Source organism: Pieris napi, chromosome 6, assembly GCF_905475465.1.
Source record: "Pieris napi chromosome 6, ilPieNapi1.2, whole genome shotgun sequence".
NCBI lineage: Eukaryota > Metazoa > Arthropoda > Insecta > Lepidoptera > Pieridae > Pieris > Pieris napi.
In genome coordinates this window covers 12317733-12337969 of record NC_062239.1, presented here as the reverse complement: position 1 = coordinate 12337969, position 20237 = coordinate 12317733, and the positions used below count along the sequence as shown (strand labels likewise).

Here is a 20237-nt window from a genome sequence, read left to right as displayed (position 1 = left end):
CCACAACAGTTAGTTTGCGCCCCAGACGCAAAAAAATGTACTAATAATAGAATAAAAAATTAGCAGTGTAAATATAGTCTTGGACGACAACGTACAATTTATATTCACGAGAAAGACCCGTTTGAACTCTCGTATTAAGGTTGTGCAAGACTTGTTATCATTTTCAGTTAACCTGTGTTACAAAAAAGTTTTTAATTAACCTAACCATAGACTCAAAATAAAAAAATAACCGTTAACGAAAACATTATGCACCAAGGCGGCAGATATTAATGGAGTACTCAGGGAACGGTGCATCTGCTTGCTAAATGTCAACCCAGGCCGGGTGCCTATAAATTGATGCGCCCCTAGTACGTAAGTACGGCTTCATTGCACAGTAAAAATAGCCAAGCGGTTTTGCAGAAATTATGTCCAATGAATAAAACTAGCAAATTCTAACTTGGAAGCCATAATTTAAGCCTATTTTGAAGCGACGTTTTTACTGTGAAATTAAGGCTTTTAAGGAAAGGCCGTTGGGTTTGCATAAATAATACTAAATGCCAATGCATGATAACTGTAAACGACATATACGCTATGTTATAATTATATGCAATTTTAGGATAACATTGCTCCTATTTGATCAATTACCTTGAACATGTTTACAAAATTTCTGCTTGAAGTTCATTTAACTTAACCAAAATATTTATATTTATGTTATTTAATTATGTTTATGTTACCCAGGTCGTAGGTTCGATCCCCTGTGCACCAATGGACTTTCTATGTGCGCATTTAACATTCCCTTGAACAGCGAAGGAAATCGTGAGGAATGTTGACTTAAAAATTCGACGGCATGTATCAGGCACAGGAGTCTGATCACATACTTGCCTATCAGATTGATGTTAAACAGATACAGAAATCTGAGGCCCAGACCTAAAAGGTTGTAGCGCCACTGATTTATTTATTTTAATTATATGTTTATTAAAATATTACCTGTTTGACCGTTGTAATTCCAAGCTAGCAACATCATTTTCAACTTCTCAGCATCTTTCGCGTAGCCTTGACCTGCACCAGATCATATTCCAAAATTGAAATTTTGAAAACGGAACTAAAAAAAATTTAAAGCCAATTCGGTTGCCAGTATTTTATGACAATGAGTTTTGTTGTTTCATAAAATACATGTTTTGATGTGATGCAAGCGGCTGTTAATCAAGATAGATACACACTATATATATGTAGAGTTTATTAATTATATTTATATTCCCTAATATAGGTTTTGAAATATTCCACAGCTTATTTAAATTAAAACGCAATTGTTACAACCGATCTTTGTATTGGTTAAAATTTAACCAACTCAAGATTAATTGTATGTTACTATGTCGATGTGCTGTGTCTATCTTGATCACTATTTATGTTTCTGTTAAATTGGATTTAGGTTAAAAAAATATAACAAGTAGAAATACTTACTGGAGAAGTTATCTTCGTCGTTCATATCTATTGGCTCTGGTGTTAGATTGTCCTGTAACAAAATACTTATTTTAGTTATCACGTATTAGAAAGTAATTAATATTAATTACATAGAAATCATATTAAAAATACATATATAATATATGTATGTGTGTATTCTCGAATACCAGGGAAATCTAATCCACGTCTTGTACCGGGGAGGCATAAGTACTAAGTAGTAAATAATTAGTGAAATGGTCCGCGGTTCCGGTCATCGCTCCGGCACAAATCGATAGTCCTGGGCCACTAAATATAGCCCTTCGCTTCTGTCCATAGAATATTGTACGTTAATCTCCATTTAACAAGCTATTATTAAAAATAATTGTCTATTTAAAGTAAATAACTATAAATTCTTCAATTGAGAAATAGGCCCAAATTCAATTCAATTTTAATATTATCATATTTGAAAATTGAGCTGTGTTGGCCTAGTGCCTATAGCTTGCGACTCTCACCCTAAGGTCGTAGGTTCGATTACCGGCTGTACACTGGCTTTCTTTCGATGTGCGCATTTCACATGCGCTCGTACGGTGAAGGAAAACGTGAGAAACTTTACATAGACCCAAAAAAGTCGACGGCGTGTGTCAGGAGGCTGATCACCTACTTGACTATATATCATGAAGCAGATACAGAATTCTGAGGCCCAGACCTAAAAAGGTTGTACCGCCACAGTTTTTTTTTTTTAAGTATTACTCAAAAGGTAATTTAGATTTTAATAAGTTTCGCGTCAGTTGTTTTATCCCTGATATTATATTAATTCCGATTTCTCATTTCAATTCCTTTACGATATGGTAAACTTCAATTTCTCTATAAATAATAGTCGGGTTCGCAGTAAAAAGATGCATTTGAGTACAAATAATTGCAGTACAGCTGTCGAACTGGTTTCGTTCAGAAGCTTTGAAGCTGCAAAAATGTTTCTTACTGTAAAATAATATATTGAACAAAAATTAAACAATTTGACTGTTTAACGGCCTGATAGTAATCCCAAAATAACGCAGTAACCCTAAAACGCGTGTTCATATAACGCGGAGATTTCTCAAGTTGTATTATGTAGTGTGAAATTGTGTTGTTAAAATTAAACAAGAAATCTTTATTAAAACCGTGTTCCTAGTTTTTGAATTGTTCAAAAAAACGGTTTTACGTGAATACTCTTACAACGCGATTCCTATAACACGGTCCAAGTTTACTGTATATATTTTACATCTCTTTAAGTCGCACCTTCGAAACTCGAAATAAAATTCTTCCCTTCCCAAAAAATCCATTACACGAAATCTAATATGTTCGTAGTATCCCTCGAAAACTCGAAAAGATAAATTGACCTCTGTATCTCTGACATTATTTTTGACATTAGATTGACAATGATATTACTGACTAGACGTTTTAAATGTCTATGTGACATGTTCCTTGAATACAGATCTCTGCTGGAAAAATTCTGCCACAGAATTGTCAAATATATTGTAAGATGAGCACAAGAAGTGACGCGGGTCCCGCCGGCCAGCGGTCTCCAACTCGCTGATAAATATCATGAGGATATTTCTGAAATAGTTTCCGTGCGGTCCCGACAGGAAACGCCTTTCGGGAATGTCCCTTTTTACGAAAGGGGAGATTTGACTCTCCCCTGCTGCCTAGCTTCTCAGCCTTAGATCTGTCTGATAGCGTGTCTGATATTCTGTTAGTTCAATCTTTTGTCCTTATCACTTTCGTGTCACTAAATGTGACAGAACATGATGTGGCGTTATGTAGCTACTTTCGGGGTTTCTTCTTATGTTCGCCACTTGCTTCTACGGTGACGGCCAACATTTTGAGGAAATCTGAGTGAGACGCCATCTTGTTTAGAGATGCGTTTTGGCGCGTTTGTTGTTTAATTAGAATAACAACATATAGGTTATATCTATATTTTTTATAGTGTTGCCGAATATATATTTCCCGAGCAGAACAAAATGGGCCAAAAGTATTTTTGAAAGCCTTCTCAAGAAGAACCTCAACAAGATTATTTTTGACCAGGGAATGTACAAACAGATAAAAGTCACCGCCTAATGTCTGAGAAGTTACAAATTTATTTATTTATTTCGCAATCCTACAGCTAACATGAATAATATAACAAAAGCAATTATACTAAAGATATAACCAAAGATGGAAATCATAATATATACAAAAAGGTTCAAACATATACGAAAGGAAAAAATCAATAAAAAATATTAAATACATTTAACTAAGTAATACCTAATTCAGCTGTGTTGTGTATGGTGTGCAAGTGACAGTATGTACATGATGGTGTGTGTTCAACTGTGCTTTTTGAACGAAAATTGTCTAGTAAGAAAAGAATGTTGTTGTTGAATTCGTATTCGTATTCGCCGAATTGAGCAGTTTGCTTAGTGGCTTCAGCGTGCGACTCATCTTTGAGGTCGAACGTTGAAGGAAAACTTCGTGTGTCAGGCACAGGATGCTAATCAGCTATCCTATTAATTATATTGACAAATGATTATGAAACAGATACAGAAATCAGGATAAAAAAGGATGTACCAACACTGTTTTTTTTAAATTGTAGATGTGAAATTCGTATTCGTTAAACTAGTATTCGTTGCAGTTTTTAAAATCGTTAAGCCTCATTGCTTTAATATAAACATAGATTTCATTTCAATGCAGCTTCTTTACTAGCCACGACATAGGGCCTGCTATGCAGATCCATTGACCCCTATGTATTGCAATTCACTCTGTAATTAATTACACCTCAATGACAGATAAGGTGCACTGGTGCGTACATATATACAACCTAATTGCTTAAGATGCAGATTGGTTATACATCCCTTTGTTATGCCAAAGTATGTATAGGCTTCGAAATATATATAATATATATGCTACGAAACTCATATTTTCGCTTAAGTAAAGTAAGTCCTAAATTATAGTTAAATATAAAATAGAATCTTTTTGAATATACTTAATATATTTAAATAAAAAATATATACTCGAACTTAGTTGTACCAGGGGTATAAAAATCGTAGGAGTTTTAATCTTAAATTCCTTGGAAGCGATTTTACTGTTTGGGCACAAACCTAAAGATATTATTAATAAACTGAAATTTTTAGTTACAATTAAACCGTCTTTTATTTCTGCAGTGCTAGTACTAATCGTTTTAGTTTTAGGTCAACTAAAATATAATTTTATAATAAAATTGGATTGCACGAAAATGTTACCTGTCCATTAAAATTTATTACAGTGATTAATCAGGAAAATGGCGTCTGCAAATAAACATGGACCTAGGTCATATATCGATAGGGAATAAATTGGGAAATAACCTAGTTTTCAATACAAAACTGCAAAATTTCGGGTACCACCTATGTACTGCTGATACATGGCCTTATGTACCTCCATCCCCCTCGCGAGCCCGCTATAGTGCCACCCCGCGAATCATGCCGTGTCAAGGTATCGGTAGATAGTTTATCGACTATCGATAAATGAGGATTAGCTGCTTGGGAATTCATACGATGAAATAAAGGAGAGTAGAGATACACTTTAATAAAATTAAATTAAATATTCTTCTCTGCAAAAGACATCCAAGAATTTGATGTCAAGGAAATTCTAATATTCTCAAAGAAATCCCTTCCTCCCATCCTTTCCTCATACAAAATCATGAGGAAATCTTCCTAACATTATACTTAAAGTATGAAAATTGAATTTCGTATTTTTTTTATAAAAAGCTACTTCGAAACTGCTGTGTTGAGATCAGTACTCAAAGTACCTTTAGTTAGTAAAAAAAAACAATTTCACATCATTAGTTTCATCGACAAGTGTAACCACTGTAGCAGCAATCAGGTGGCAGTCAGCGTATAATCATTAAATACCCCGCGGGGGTGATGACGCCGCCCGCCCGCCCGCGCCCAATTATGAAAATACGAACAAAATACATTTAAATTTCATACGACCGAAACTATCGATACCGATAGGGTATTGTCACAACACTTCTTTGAATTAAGTATAATTCTCAGGAACAGAACACCCCTAATTTAAGTTTCAAGTTAGGGCTTTAAGATCGACTTGGATGAGATTCTTAGATGTAGGATAGCTAAAACGTGAAAGCAAGGAACGAAATAATTCATCATGAAATGGAGAGATTCATTTACGAACTAATGTAGCTATTTAATTCCAAACATATTGAATCAAAGGAAACTTTGCAAGAGGAAAATTTTAGGGTCGGAAAATAAGTCGGAAAAATCTCCGTAAGCGGTCTGCTAATAGCAGGTTTTTATTTTAAAACTTCGCCCGTCTCAGGGATCTTCAGCTTTTCAAACCGGGCTAGGGTTCGGTAGTTCGCCCTAGTATTTTTAAAGCGGACAGCGCCCCCCTGCGGCATACGCGGTGGCCCCCTTGCCCCCATCACCCCAACTCCCCACCCACACACGGTAATACCATAACGGGGTGCGAGCTATGACGAGATTATCTACGTACGTATATAACCGTACAAACGTTGCCTATGTACCAGGATCACATAGGTATATAAGCGATGACTTGTGTACATAGCAGCATTGATTTACCGGGCCGGACGTTGTCATCGCGATGACGATTACAATATGGTTGAAGTAAAAATGCCGCGGCAAGTGGCTTCAGGCTGAATAATTGTTATATGTTAAACATATATTAAACATATATTAAACATATATTAAACATATATTAAATATACATTAAACAAGCTAACCCAACCCAGGTAGGCTGTTCAACTAGAATTTAAAAAAAATCAAGCTAGCAAACACAAAGGCATACAAATTAAGTTACCAGGGTATTATAACTTAACTAAAGTAGTTCATTATGGATTATGTTCCAATTGGAAGCTAAAAGGCTGTCCAAATTTCTTCAACTAAATATATTACATATATCGACGTAGGAAAGCATATTTGCTGTAAGTAGACAAAATACCTAAAGTGACTTTTTACTGCCATTAGAATCAGAAAAAAAAACCGCATCGAATGTCCTGGGTCCTGTGCCTCTACGATGAAAAAAAAATTACATACGCCGTTGAAAACGCCCGTACTTATATTTTTTTTAGCAAGATTAAATGCTGTAGTTAGACCAAAATCCAGTCATTTTAGACAATTTGTACTTACAGCAAAAGAAAAACTGCATTTTTTTCTTTACAAATACTTACTTCTTCCCATTTAAAAACTTAACGCTACTTACAGCATTTCTGCGGCGTGTGATTTTTACATTCGTTTACTTACAGCAGTTTTTTTTTTTACCATTTACGACATTTTATTTCAAGCAAACATTACATTACCAAATGACCCACTGCATTTCTAGATCTAATCATAATTATAAACTAATCTTACATCTTGAATTGCAATTGAAAGTACCCAAATACATAAATGTACTGCATACAGCATATTTACCGCCTGTAAATTGATAATATTTCCGCGCGTACATTTTTCTTCCTTAGTTACAGCGTTTTAAAGGTTTGTGATTTAAAAAACTGTTTGCTGTAACTAGCCAAACACGTACTTATAGTAACTTTGGATAAAAAGTTTACATTGCAAATGGTGACTGGCAGTTAAATAAATATATGTTTCAAAAATGGTAGCAATATCATGGATAGGTTCGACACTATTAATTTTTTTCCAAAATTAATTAAGTTTTTTGGCTCTGGTGAACAATTGCAATATGTCTACTTACAGCAAATATGCTTTCCTACGTCGATATGCAATACGTAGAAACTAGCAACAGTCCCAGATACTAAATATTCTACGGACATTTAATTCAAAACAATTCAATTGGTTTAATTGAGATTTTGTGTTTTAATAAGCAATTGTTAAACAATAGAACCGTTGTGCAAATAAAATCACTGATTCACAATCATTAAAACATATTTTTTATTAGGTACAAATTTAGGTATATATATTCGCGGCTGGATATTGATTTTATTAAGATATAATAGTTAGACATATAGTATCGAGGACTTTTTTGTAGATAATTATATCATCTATAAAATTGTGGAACATGACTTTGCTCTATTGTCAATAGTTTCCTCAGCATATGCTATATAGGGATTTTATTGGTAATTTTTAACATCTCGGATTACATTATCGCAGTTTTCATACGGATCCCTAACTTTTTTGAAAATATTCTATAGTCTATATTCATCAGAACTAACGTAGGATTCGTGTGGTGAAAGAATTATTCAAATCGGTCCAGTAGTTTTGGAGCCAATCAAACAAATAATACAATCATTCACATTAGTTAGTAAAACCATTACAAAATGAGCTACCTAACCTTCACAAGCTGATACACAGACGGTTCCTTATAAGTTGGTTACATTGTCATCTATATCGTACCAAGTTATATTTAGAGAATGGATTACGAATTAATACAGTAAGTAATACAGCTACTTGCCTTGAAATCTCGCGGTCTACGATAAAGGAGACTGTATACTGGTTGAAATATATATTCCAAAATATATTTTGTATTGCATGTTTTTCGTCTGGTGCTTAATAATTAACTATGATTTAAAATGTTCCCCTATTACGATCATCACAAAGAAATCTATTTCAGTAATTGGAAAGCAAAAAGGAAAATATTTCTTTACCTACTTAAGCATATGTGTTCGCCAGGAATCGAACATAGGATATCCATAGTTAACGACTGTATTGTGTTAAGCAACCATTATCATTACTTGCCCTCATCTTTCATTAATATAAAATATTTGTCAAAATCAAACTCCAAAAAAAATGTCGAACATCGCTAATTCCAAATTCAAACCTGTTACCATGGTTACGCTTTATTAGACTAAATACGGCCGGATATGTCAAATATGACATTTGTGTCAACCATTAAAACACATATACCCGAATAAATAGAGAAATATCAATCAAATTATTTTATTTTTAACTAATAGTTACAGTTTTAACTAAATTAAAGAGTAGACAAAGGTAAAGTTGAATTCGTGTATGCGGCTGTATTTGTGTGTGGTTCCCACGAGAATAGCCGCGTACTGACTGAGCGAGCAGCCTCGCGAAGCAGCCTCGGACGTTTGCTTCGCAACGTTTGCCGCGCGAGGCAGCCTCGGTCTGTAAGTTTTCTAATCCGAGGCTGCCTCGCGCGGCAAGTCCGAGCCATCGTGAGCATCGACGCTCAGTTTAACTTGAAGTCGAATAGAGACCGCGCGTGCCCGTATAGTTTGCCCGAGACCACCATGAGGCCGCACATTCGGAAAGCTGTCGCTACCACTGCCTTTTTAATAATTCTAAGGCTTGCAAAAAAAAGAAAACAGAAAACTAAACGTTTTTGGATTAAACTCTTATACAAAAATAGATTACAGGCTGGGAACAGATTATTTGAAGAGTTGTGCTTCGATGACGAAGAAAAAAATTTCACTCGAATGAGTAAAATCGAATTTGACAATGTGTATTCTCTCATAAACGCCAAAATAAGCAAGAAGGACACAAATTTTCGAGAAGCAATATCCGCTAGGGAAAGATTATTAGTGACGTTGAGATTTTTGGCCACAGGAGATTCTTATACCAGTCTACAGTATCTATTTCGTATATCAAAACAAAGGATATCGGTTATAGTTCCTGAAGTCTGTGATGCTATAATTGAGGTGTTAAAGGATTATGTTAAGGTAAAATAAAATTACATATTTTTATTATTTTTTTATTAATCTGATTAGAAAATTGGACAAATAATATAAGAAAATTAAACAAACAAATATTTAATGATGAGGAACTGGAGAAGGAGGAGGGGGAGGCATCGAAATTGGTGAGATAGGAGGCATTGGTGAGGCAGCAGGCATCGGTGAAGTAGAAGGCATCGATGAGGCAGGAGGCATCGGTGAAGTAGGAGGCATCGGTGAAGTAGGAGGCATCGGTGAGGTAGAAGGCATTGGTGAGGCAGCAGGCATCGAATATGTAGATGGCGTCGATGAGGAAGAGGGATGAGACATATATCTTAAATTATCGTGTTCACCATATGATTGAGTATAATAACTATAACCACTGTATGCTCCCATGTCTGCATCAAAGATAATTTTATTTATTGCATTTTTTACGTATGCTAATGTAATTTTATCATACTTTCTCAACTCATTTCCTATATATTGGCCATACACATTATAGGGATCATTTTTTTCTGATATATTATCGCTTGCACACTGTTGTAAGAGTGTTAATGCTTCAGATATGGCGTTATCAGTAAGATCATCACTTTCGTTCATTTTGGATCTCTTTTTAGGTCTAGTTGACTTTTGTTTAGGTCCTTCCGTTGTCGTCGAGTTTGAAGTTTCATTTTTTTCTTCGTTATAACCGTCATCATTTCGAGTATTATCCAGACTTGCATTCTGTAAAGATAGAAATTATTACTTAATTTTATTTACAGATACCATCATCCGAAGAAGAGTGGCTTACCATAGCGAAAGAGTTTGAGAGCAAATGGAATTTCCCACATGTCATAGGAGCAATGGATGGGAAGCATGTTATATTACAGTCGCCGATAAATAGTGGCAATGATTATGACTGTTACAAAATGTTTCCAAGTATAGTGCTGTTTGCTTTAGTTGACGCTAACTATAAATTTCTGTACGTAGACGTTGGCAGCAAAGGACGTATATCAGATGGCGGTGTGTTTAAAAATACCAATTTATATAAAAAGGTCGAAAAGAAGGAATTGAACATTCCTTCACCAGAAATATTACAAATACCGTATAAAATTGCAGTGCCCTATTTTATTCTAGGCGATAAAGCTTTTGCTCTCAATGATTACACATTGAAACCTTATGAAGGTACTCCAGAAAGAGGTTCAATGGAAAGGATTTTCAATTACAGGCTGTCCAGAGCAAGAAGAGTTGTGGAGAATGCCTTTGGCATTTTAAGCTCCGTTTTTAGAGTACTGAGGAAGCCGCTACTATTAGAACCAGAAAAAGCTACGAAAGTCGTATTGACTACCATATGCTTATATAACTACTTGCGTAGAGATTTAGCTTCCTCACAAAGGTTCACTCCCCCAGGATCATTCGATGCCGAAGTTGAAGGGACAGTAATACCCGGCCGATGGCGACAGGATACAGAAATGTCATCAATGCTATCTATTCAAGCCATACCACGGCGAGGATCAACAAATATAAAAGAAATACGTTCACATTTAGGGAGACATTTCATAACAAACGGAGCAATTTCTTGGCAGAATAATTATCAGTAAATAATAGGTACTCACTTCTTCACCTAAAGTATCTTGTGTATTTCCTGGGTGATTTCTATCTCCTAGAAAACTGAAGGCTTCATAGGCATACCAATTCGAAACATATATTTCACCACGACCTGCAGTATAAAATAAAAAAAAATAATATTAGAAATAATATTAGAAATAATATAAAAACCGATGTAACTTTGAATATAATAAAATGAATGTTGTTAACCCTAATCATAAACATTAAATAATAAATACCTGATCCTGTGATTCGGCTTTTTTTTTCTCTCGACTTTTCCCTCCTGTAAGACCCTAGTAAAGAGTCCATTTTTTTCTTTAATTCAGCTATTGGAAGGTTCATTTCCTGGCTTATTTTTCTCCATGCATCTTCCCTTAGTCCTCTATTTGTGTAATCAGGACATTGCGCATCCCAAAGTCGTCTATATTCACCATATAGTCGTATTAATTTAAGACACTGTTCTTTATCCATGACGCACAACTAACACGCAACGAATAAGCGAGGCAAAACACTACCGTCTTGAGTGAGCGCGGCAAACGTACTGAGGCGCCTTTGAACATCGACAAAAACCGACAACGTTCGGCTCGGGCCGCGGCACGCTCGGGCGAGGCAGCGCGTGCGTTTGCCTCGGGCGAGGCACGTCTTGACCGACCGAGGATTTGCCTCGCGAGGCAGCCTCGCGAGGCTGCTCGCTCAGTCAGTACGCGGCTATTGTAAGTGCGTGCTCCTATTTCAACATGCCTACTGCTGATAGAGGACAAATCTTTGTTTTTATTTCGTTTATACATTTTTTATTATTGTAGCTAAATACTTAAATATCTCATGTGGAACATGATGTGATGGCAGCTCCTTACAAACATTTGTAAAACAAAAAACGTGGCGATTAAAAAGAGTGGCGAGTTGATTTGAGAACTGGCAGTTAATGTAAAATTAGAAGCATTTAATATGTATTTCTTTATTGACGTTCATAAGTGTACATTGTGTTACCTAAATGAATTTGAATTTCGAATTTGAAAGATCGTCCTATCATACGACAGTGTACAGTGGTCCTTAAGCGGCGCCTAAGAACCTCACGAGGCTTGCTAGGCGAAATTTCAAAGCATCTGTTAGGGGGCCTCCCACCCGTTACGCTCTTTGAAGTGTGATAAACTTGTAAAGGTTACTGCAAACTGAGCTGAGACGGATACAGTGAATGGGTTGGTGGTGGTTCAACTTCTAGTACTTTTTGATTTAGAAAATAATTGTACAAAATACAAGTAACATACAGGTGTCTCTTTTCAACACGCCATAAACACAATTTGACGGAAAGAGACGAAACACATTGGTTCAAAGACTATAAACTAATGATTGTTTTCATGAATATTGTGTAGTACACTCAGTTGGGCTCTTCATAAAAATAAAATATTTATTTTAAAAGTATAATAGTTTAAGCTATCACTTACATCTAAGTGTTTTAATTATGGTGTTTGGACACTGTATATCATAATTAATACAAAAACAAATGAAGATGTATATCAATTGCTTGGGAACTAATATGACACCATTGCTGCGTCAACAGAAACGTGCACCGTACAAAGGAATTAATAAAACATATGTAATTTTAGTTCCTTGCCGATACACAGTTTTTAAATACCTAAGCAATTTTGCGTCTGTGAACGTTCTACATATATATATATGAATCACTGTTATTCCAATAGTCTGTGACCCGGCCCTAGGAGCCCATTAAAACGTCGCGGTGCGGTGTCAGGCCTCCATCGCGAATTCAAAACGGCATCCAACACTTTCAGACGGCTTCTACTGATTTGATATTTACTTGAATACACTTGATACTTTTGTACTCTCTGAATAAAGCGCCTAAGAAATCTTTAAGTTAACTTCGCAGAAGTTACCCTAGTTATTTTTAATAATAGTTAATACGTGAACATAGTTCTGTAGTGTGAAATTTATAATTATTTGTCCATAATTAGTTTTGCATACCTTTGCATCTTCAATTGTGTTATAAAATTACTGCTACTATGCTATTTCGTATAACGCGATAGTCTCGGACCGCGTTATAGGAAAGCGCGTTGTAATGGAGGGTGGATTCAGAATAAATTAAAACCGAAACGGTAAAACGGGTAAATTCTATTGACGCTATGTTATGGGGTCATATTTCTTCTACAAGTATTAAATAAAACGTCTAAGTTATGTGCCTGACACACATAGTAAGTCACATAGTCAAGTCACATAGAACTGCTACTAAACATATATTAGTAATTAATATAATTATTTAATTACCAAATAAAGGTAGGTAGGTAGGTGGGTCCCGTTAACTTTAATGAGAAAACTAAAGTAAACTAACTAGAATTAATCTTACAACTACCAGGATTACATAACATACTAGATACAGCAAAGGGCTAGTATTCGCGTGCAAGGTCGCCCGGCGCCTCAATGGTCGTTCTACCGTTCTACAGTTACCGTCGCTGTTTTTGTTCATTTACTTATTTAGTAGTTTTATTGAGAGCGACTTTTTTCATGTCATTTAAATGGTAATTTAGCTTTTTACTAAAATTCGTGAAAAATGAAAGGTTATTTTAGGTTACATTGAAGTGGCTTTTGTGTAATCGCGCAAAGCTATAGAATTTAATGTTATTTTGATAGTAATGAAAAGAAATCTAAAATTACGATATTTTAAAACAAAATTTGTTTTTCATAAACTATTTTATCCTCTATTCGTTAACTTACAATATGACCATAGTACTCTTTGTTAGTCCCGACTCCCGTCCCCATCTCCGCTAATGGGCATGGGGCATTTCTATGCTTGGTTGCTATGGCTTTTGAATTATCTATGACACAAAGCCACACAGACAGATTGGCTTAAAGGTCTCGTTACCAGGCCATAAAATTATAAAAAAAAAAAAAACACAGACAGATCAGCCGTCAAAAAGTGTGTGTGTGTGTGATTTTGTAGAGAACATGGACGCTTTATTTTGGTTTTGTACCAGGACATTATGAAAATGTTGCACCACGTTAGATAATTTCAATGCTATTCCATAGTTATATCGCATAATTCATACTTAAAGTTACATCTTAAAATAAAAAATACAATCTGGCTTGTTATTTTTATAGTTGGAGTAGAATTAAGAATCTGCAGCATTCGTGTTATATAAAACTGTCCACAAATAAATTACAACGGTAAAACAAGAAACCTTATCCAATGTATCTTTGTCATCTGAGACTCCGCCATTTTGAACCGCCCTCGGCGGGAAAACTGACTTTGGCGCCAATTTAGGAGCGTCGTGGCCAGTGTTGCCATTTTCTTAATAATATCTTAGATATTTTAGGGTAGCGTATATTTTATAATATAAAACTTAGGAAGAATTTGTATCTTTTAGAGACTTCTAACTTCTAAAGGCCCATATTTATTTATTCGCAAACATTTGTGTATATTATATCAATTCATATTTTATGTTTATATTTCTATGTTATTATCATTAATTTTTTAAAGGGGGTATGCTTGGACATTGATTTTTAAAATATGTTGGTTATAACTTATAAGTTATAACTGTTTTATTTATTTGGTCCTGCATTTTTGATTTTATACGTAAATATATATAATTTTCCCTGTATAATATATATGTATATCTATGTATAGTACATCCGAAACAAAAAAACGTTATAATAACCGTATCTGTATTCAATTAACAAATAATGACAGATGGTTGATGGCGATTTTGTAACATCATCCGGCCAAATTACGAAGTACCATGTTACGTGCTGAAACGTTAATTAACCAACAATCCTAATAAGTAGGGTTATATACGTATGAATTCCTTTAATTGCATTTTTTCTGCTAAATACTCGGTTAATAATTGATGGGGCATTGAGATCATGCATTGTGTAACTTGAAACATTGGTAATAAATAAAAATGATCTATCGTTTTGACTATTTTGTATATATTGAGTTAATAATTTGTTTTAAAATTTCAATGGCGCTTTTTATCGTCAATTCTCAAACGGAAAGACGTCGCCTAAAGTCTGTGATACTACAGATTCTGTCACAAAACGCGCCAAAATTATGTGCCTACGTTTTGTTTGTAAAACGAGTGCCAACTTAAAAAAGCGGTTTAAACAGTTTTAAAAAGCTTGTCGCAACCCTAATACCAGGTTGAATTAATAAGTAACTTATAACGTACCATATCGTCCTCAAAAAGAATACTTAAATCGATAAAAAACTTTAATAATTACCTTTGGCAGAACATGTTGTAGCAATGCACCAGCCTTGCGTTTCGCCGCCATCTTGGATTCACTTGGAACACTTTTGTCTTTGGTTTCAATAATTACAATTGACAACTCAGTTCATTAACCCCATTTCATTTGCTGTAATTTTGTTTATGCTACGATTGCGTTTTTTAATAAATAAATGTACTTTTTAGTGCTAATGTCCAACTAGCTATTGTGAATATTTTTTCAAAGGCCGACGTTTTACCAACCAGCTCACTATGAATTTCAAAATACATTTGTTTTTTTTAATGCAACAGGAGATAAATGGGTAGGAGGCTTTGATGTTAAGTAATACAGCCCATGGACCCTCAAATTGCCAGGAGGCTCGCAATTACGTTGCCGGCGTTTCAAGAATATAACAATTTATTTATTTAATTATAAGTAACTAAATAAATAAATTTAGAACGCGTTACAATTATTTTAGACCCCGTTATTTCTAGAGTGCTATCAATAAGATTTTTGAAGCATTTAAAGTTGGATTTAAGTTAAATAATACGCTCATATATAAGAGATCTTCTAACTTTGATTTTGTTCCCTTTGGAGTAGACTCTTGGGTCGTGGGGATCAAGTGCACAGCTAATTAAAGATATAAGTTGGCGCCTGGTTGGTACCGGTGACCCCAGAGCTGGTGCTTTCGCTTAACGAATAAGTATCGAATACAAAAATGCTAGTATTAAATTTTAGTTCTCTGTTTATCAATTTTTAAATTATTTATATAGGTAAATAAATAACCAGTGGCGCTACAATCTATTTAAAGTCTGGGCCTCAAACTTCTGTATCTGTTTCATGATCTTTTGTCAACAGGCAAGTCGGTGATCAGCCTCCTGTGCCTCATGCCGTCGTCTCTTTGCGGTCTTCCTCACGATGTTTTCCTTTACCGTTCGAGCGAATCTCAAATGCATACATAAATAGTACATTGGGGCACAGCCGGGGATCGAAAATACGACCAGGGAAGCTCGCTGAAGCCACTAGGCCAACACTGCTTTTAAATAGGTAAAGAATATTGTAAATACTGTATATTTGTATTGTTTGTTAATCAAGTTAAATAAATCTTCAACTTCAAGACAAAAGTCTTGTTTCTGCACAGCCGGGGTTCAAACCCACGACCCTGTTAACTATTCAAAGTCAGTGATTTTTTTAGAATCTCTGGGAAAACCTATTGTATGAAGGGACAGCAAATTATATTTTCATTTTGTTCAGGATATAAAAAAAAAGAACCCACATTTCTATAGATAACCTACATGAGGTAAAATAAACTTAAAAACGGGTCAAGTCGGAACAAAAGCTAGTTAGAATGATAGTTTTTATGCAAACTTTTAAGCTCTGATTATGACAAATACGACTCGAAAGCTTTTGTGATAGCTTTAGTAGACAACCTTACTAGAAAGTATTTTAAAAAACAAGTAATATTTTTTTTTGATATAACTAAAACAAATTCTCTTCTTAAAGCCACATCCAGAATTGGAATACTTGACGTTGACATATCGAATGACGTTCAGTTTTGCGGTCATTTGGAAGGAAAGGCTAAATTAGCCTCCAAAAAGCTTGGTGTGCTCAGCAAGGCAAGGCGGTACTTCACTTGGAGTACTGTTGTCACCCCTGAGAATTTAGTGTTCAGAAGAGTTGTTCGGAATAATACCTGCAACTGAGTTTCATCATCGGACGTTGAGGCAGAATACGAAATTCCACCCGTTTCACCTCGCTTAAACAAGCTTTAAATATCAGTACAAATTGTAATTAAGAGACGATTAAAAAGCTCTAATAACCTACTTCCAGGGAGAATGGGGATAGACCGGTAAACAATGGTTTTCATTCAAATGTATTGTGCAAACCAACGGGCGTTCCCTGCGAAACGGGGCGTTTTTCAAAACGGGGAGATCGTGAAATTAGTACGCGTTAGGGTTCCCTTGTTCACTTTAACGGGCCGTTGTTTTAAATATATAAGTTACTAGTCGATGCGCACAGGCGATGTTAACTTGGAAAAACTGATCGTACTTGGTAATACAGAAGGCAAAAGACTCCGTCCACCAACCAGATGGACCAAATGAAAGATGCATTGTCCTCAAAAGAAACCGGTGGAAACAGAGCAAACAGACATGAGCTACCGACTGAAGAGAGAGATGTAGTCACATTTGCTATCTTTTTTTTAATATCCGTGGTGGAAATTTGCGCATCTCCTGCCCCCAAAAGTTACAAGATTATGTGGTACCCACAGCAGCATCTCTGCTATTCAGAGACTGGGTGAGCGATAACCCTCGAGGTCACTCTCGCATTCTACCGGGACGACAATAGATGAGTCTCTCTCTGGGGGAACCGTCTTTTTGATCATGATGTCCCCTACGCCAGCATTATTATTGCGATGTAAAATATTTTAGTTATAGGAGATTTTTTATTAAAACTGTATGTCGCAATAATAATATTAAAAAAATGTGTGTGTACTTATGTACATGTAGAAGTTATACTTCTTTGGCATAAAAGATAAAAATCATTTCAAAAATTGTATACTATGTTTGTAGAAAAAACTAATGTATAGGTGTCGGTTTTTTGTGAAATCGCGGGCATCGTATAAATTTACTCTCATCAATTTTCCCTAACGCGCCAAAAGAATTATAACTTCAATAAAAAGCAAAATATATCATGCCACCATCGTACACTACTACTACATCAAGGTAATGTACAAAAAATGTTACTTTCCGTATCTCAAGAATAGTGCCGTTATCGTCCTGAAGTGTAAAAGAAACAAGCTTATTATGAGATAAATTAATCTGACCAAATGTATCGGACAATTTTACGAATAAAAGTATCTCTAATGAAACTTTTGTAGACTGATTTTGCATACCGAACCCCCCGATTCCTGACCCGCTCAATGCATTCCGCTCTGCCCCAGGCCCCTCCGATACACGTCTGTCAATATCACGATTTGCCTCCTATTGATTTTAACATTTTGTTTACTGGCAACATCGACTGTCATTTTAGGGCTACTATTACGTGCAAATAGGTTTTTTTTTCATTTGAAATGCGTTCTATTTTTGAATACAATACGTAGTCTGTGTATTTTCTCTATCTATCAACATTTAATCTATGTTTTTTATAGACATGATTGTACTCTTTATAGGAAACTCGTAGTTAGAAATATATTTATTTTTATGAAATAACTGTTTAGTAATTTAAGCTTTGAAATTATTATCTAGTTACCTATCAATGTAACGTTTATGTATAATAAATTAACTCTTTTATTTGTATGTTTATATTGACGCTTTTCTTTGTTGTTTTAGCTTCTGACGCAAAGGAGAGTGTTATTAAAATTGTTGGTTCTGCTTCTCACAAAATAAACGACTATTTCTAATCTATGGAAACAATAGAAAGAAATACTGGTCGGTACGGCAACATTATTTCTTATTTTATTTATCTTGAGGTAAAATTGAAAACTAGAAATACTTGCGAAGGTTTCTTTCTATCTATTTGTGTCTAAGTCCTGATATTAAAACATTGGGTAATCTTAACATAATCGTAATTTTTGTATGCGCTAATCGAACCTTGGAACATTCAACCAGTGCGTTTATCTATTGACTATCGGAGGCTGTCCATATTAATAACGTATTTATTACATATTTATATATTTACTATCTTTGATTTAGCCTATATATATATATATATATATATAATAACCACCAGGCTTGCATAATAAATAAACAAGATGTCTAATATTTCTTTAAAGAAAGTACCAGGAACGCATAATCGTAGTGAAGCTTTAAAGATTAGATCGTAAAAGGCTCTTCACATTAAGCTTATGTTTTTGCATAGTATTCTCTTATGTTTTTGTCCTAGATTTACGCACTAAAAGCATTAGAGGTATTAATTTATGGATCAATTGATCTAAAAACATACTCATAATAGTGGACGACTTGTTCTTTCGTTCGTTTAATCATCTGCCATGACTTTGAAGGTGAAAAGATTCTTTGGTATTATTTCCTCCTGGTAGTTTTGCGAACGGATGTCGTAGTCTTGCTCTTTCGCGAATTTTGTTAACGTTTTTGACATGACATAAGCTTAACATTGACATTGACATAAGCATGCCCTAAGACGCATCAAAACTGAATAAACGTATTTTGATTTGATTGATTGATCGAGTCAATTCTTATTACTTGTTTTATCATTATATAAGCTGAACGCTATATATAAAATCTGCGTGCGCTCTAAACGCTTATGCGCACGTTAAATCGCATCGTTTAATATATACAATATTTCGTTCCGAGGTCATCTACGCGTTTGCTTTTTTGCAAATCTACAATGCAAGTCTTTTATTTAAATTCCGTCCGTCACGAAAGTAATAAAAAATTAAATGGCTATTTAATCTAGTAAGGAAATAGCTAAGATACGGACTGTTTTGAGTTTTTTAAGTAAGTTGGAGTCGGTAAATCGGTGGTTGTTTTTTAGTTTTACCATGATTTTACTCGCAAAATGTCTAAACTTAAGTTGTAAATGTACAATTTACCTAGAACTACATAATTCCATTAAAAGGCAGGTTGGATTATGTCCAGCTGACACCGACCTTGTAACAACATGAGACTAGGAATGTATAATGTAAAGGCGATCCTACTGTAATGGGTTTTAAGTATAAATTTAACAGACGAGTTTAATTATCTAAAATCAAAGTCTCTTCGGTTTCTGAGCTCCTAATAGAAAAATAACAATATATGGTAAGTTATTTCTATAAAAACTATATCAAAAACATACCAGGGGTCTAGAAATAAGAGACGATAGCGCGTTTCGTTTGATTGTGATTGGTGGAACTGAATGACGGATACAGGGAATTTGTGTGATTGGACTAGAGATGCTGTTAGTACAATGTACCTTCCTTTGAAAAACTATGATTTATCGAAAAGTTACGTCTCGTATTTAATACGACTGGTTAGATATAAAGGCCGAAAGCCAGCATAAACATTACACAAACTTCTAAAGATTCAAAAAATTATCTATCTATCTATCTTGTGCTTAAAAAGGCGACTTACTTGTAAACTCCACTTAATTCTATGGACTTGACACTAGCGCGTGAGTCATTATAAGTACTATTTTAACTAGGTAACTAGTTTAAGTTGAAAATTCCGCGCAGCGTGTCCAATAGTGAACGGCCTTCGTGTTATCGTTAAAAGTGCAGAGCGGGCGCCGCATGTAAACTAGCACTTAGGGTATTTACACACTTACCACTTGTACACTAGTAACTTTAATATTTTTATTCGGCTTAGGTAACATTTACATTCTATTGCGACACTTATTCGTTGAGCGAAATCACCAGGGCTCACTAACCAGGCGC

At 35.0% G+C, this 20237-nt stretch overlaps 2 protein-coding genes across 5 annotated transcripts in view; one reads left to right on the top strand and one right to left on the bottom strand.

Moving 5' to 3' along the window:
* Positions 1–20237, bottom strand: part of LOC125050054 (nucleolar protein 4) — a 106495-nt gene that overhangs the window by 11268 nt on the left and 74990 nt on the right. For 3 of the 4 annotated variants that reach the window (XM_047649618.1, XM_047649619.1, XM_047649620.1), the window contains exons 4-5: positions 1441–1492; positions 967–1038 (exon numbers count right to left, since the gene is read on the bottom strand). In XM_047649618.1, the coding sequence (XP_047505574.1) occupies positions 967–1038; positions 1441–1492 (124 nt within the window). The remainder of the gene's footprint in view (positions 1–966; positions 1039–1440; positions 1493–20237) is intronic. The other variant, XM_047649621.1, reaches the window with a different exon arrangement.
* On the top strand, positions 8469–10813 carry LOC125050055. Its single transcript, XM_047649622.1, has 2 exons — positions 8469–9082; positions 9835–10813. Exons 1-2 carry the CDS (start codon positions 8654–8656, stop codon positions 10651–10653), a joined length of 1248 nt encoding a protein of 415 aa, XP_047505578.1. The 5' UTR covers positions 8469–8653; the 3' UTR covers positions 10654–10813.

Bases quoted from the DNA above. Each gene is read 5' to 3' on its own strand.
- LOC125050055 (XM_047649622.1), top strand. From the start codon at position 8,654: ATGAGGCCGCACATTCGGAAAGCTGTCGCTACCACTGCCTTTTTAATA. The intron at 9,083-9,834 runs GTAAAATAAAAT...TTTTATTTACAG, and splicing joins TGTTAAAGGATTATGTTAAG to ATACCATCATCCGAAGAAGA.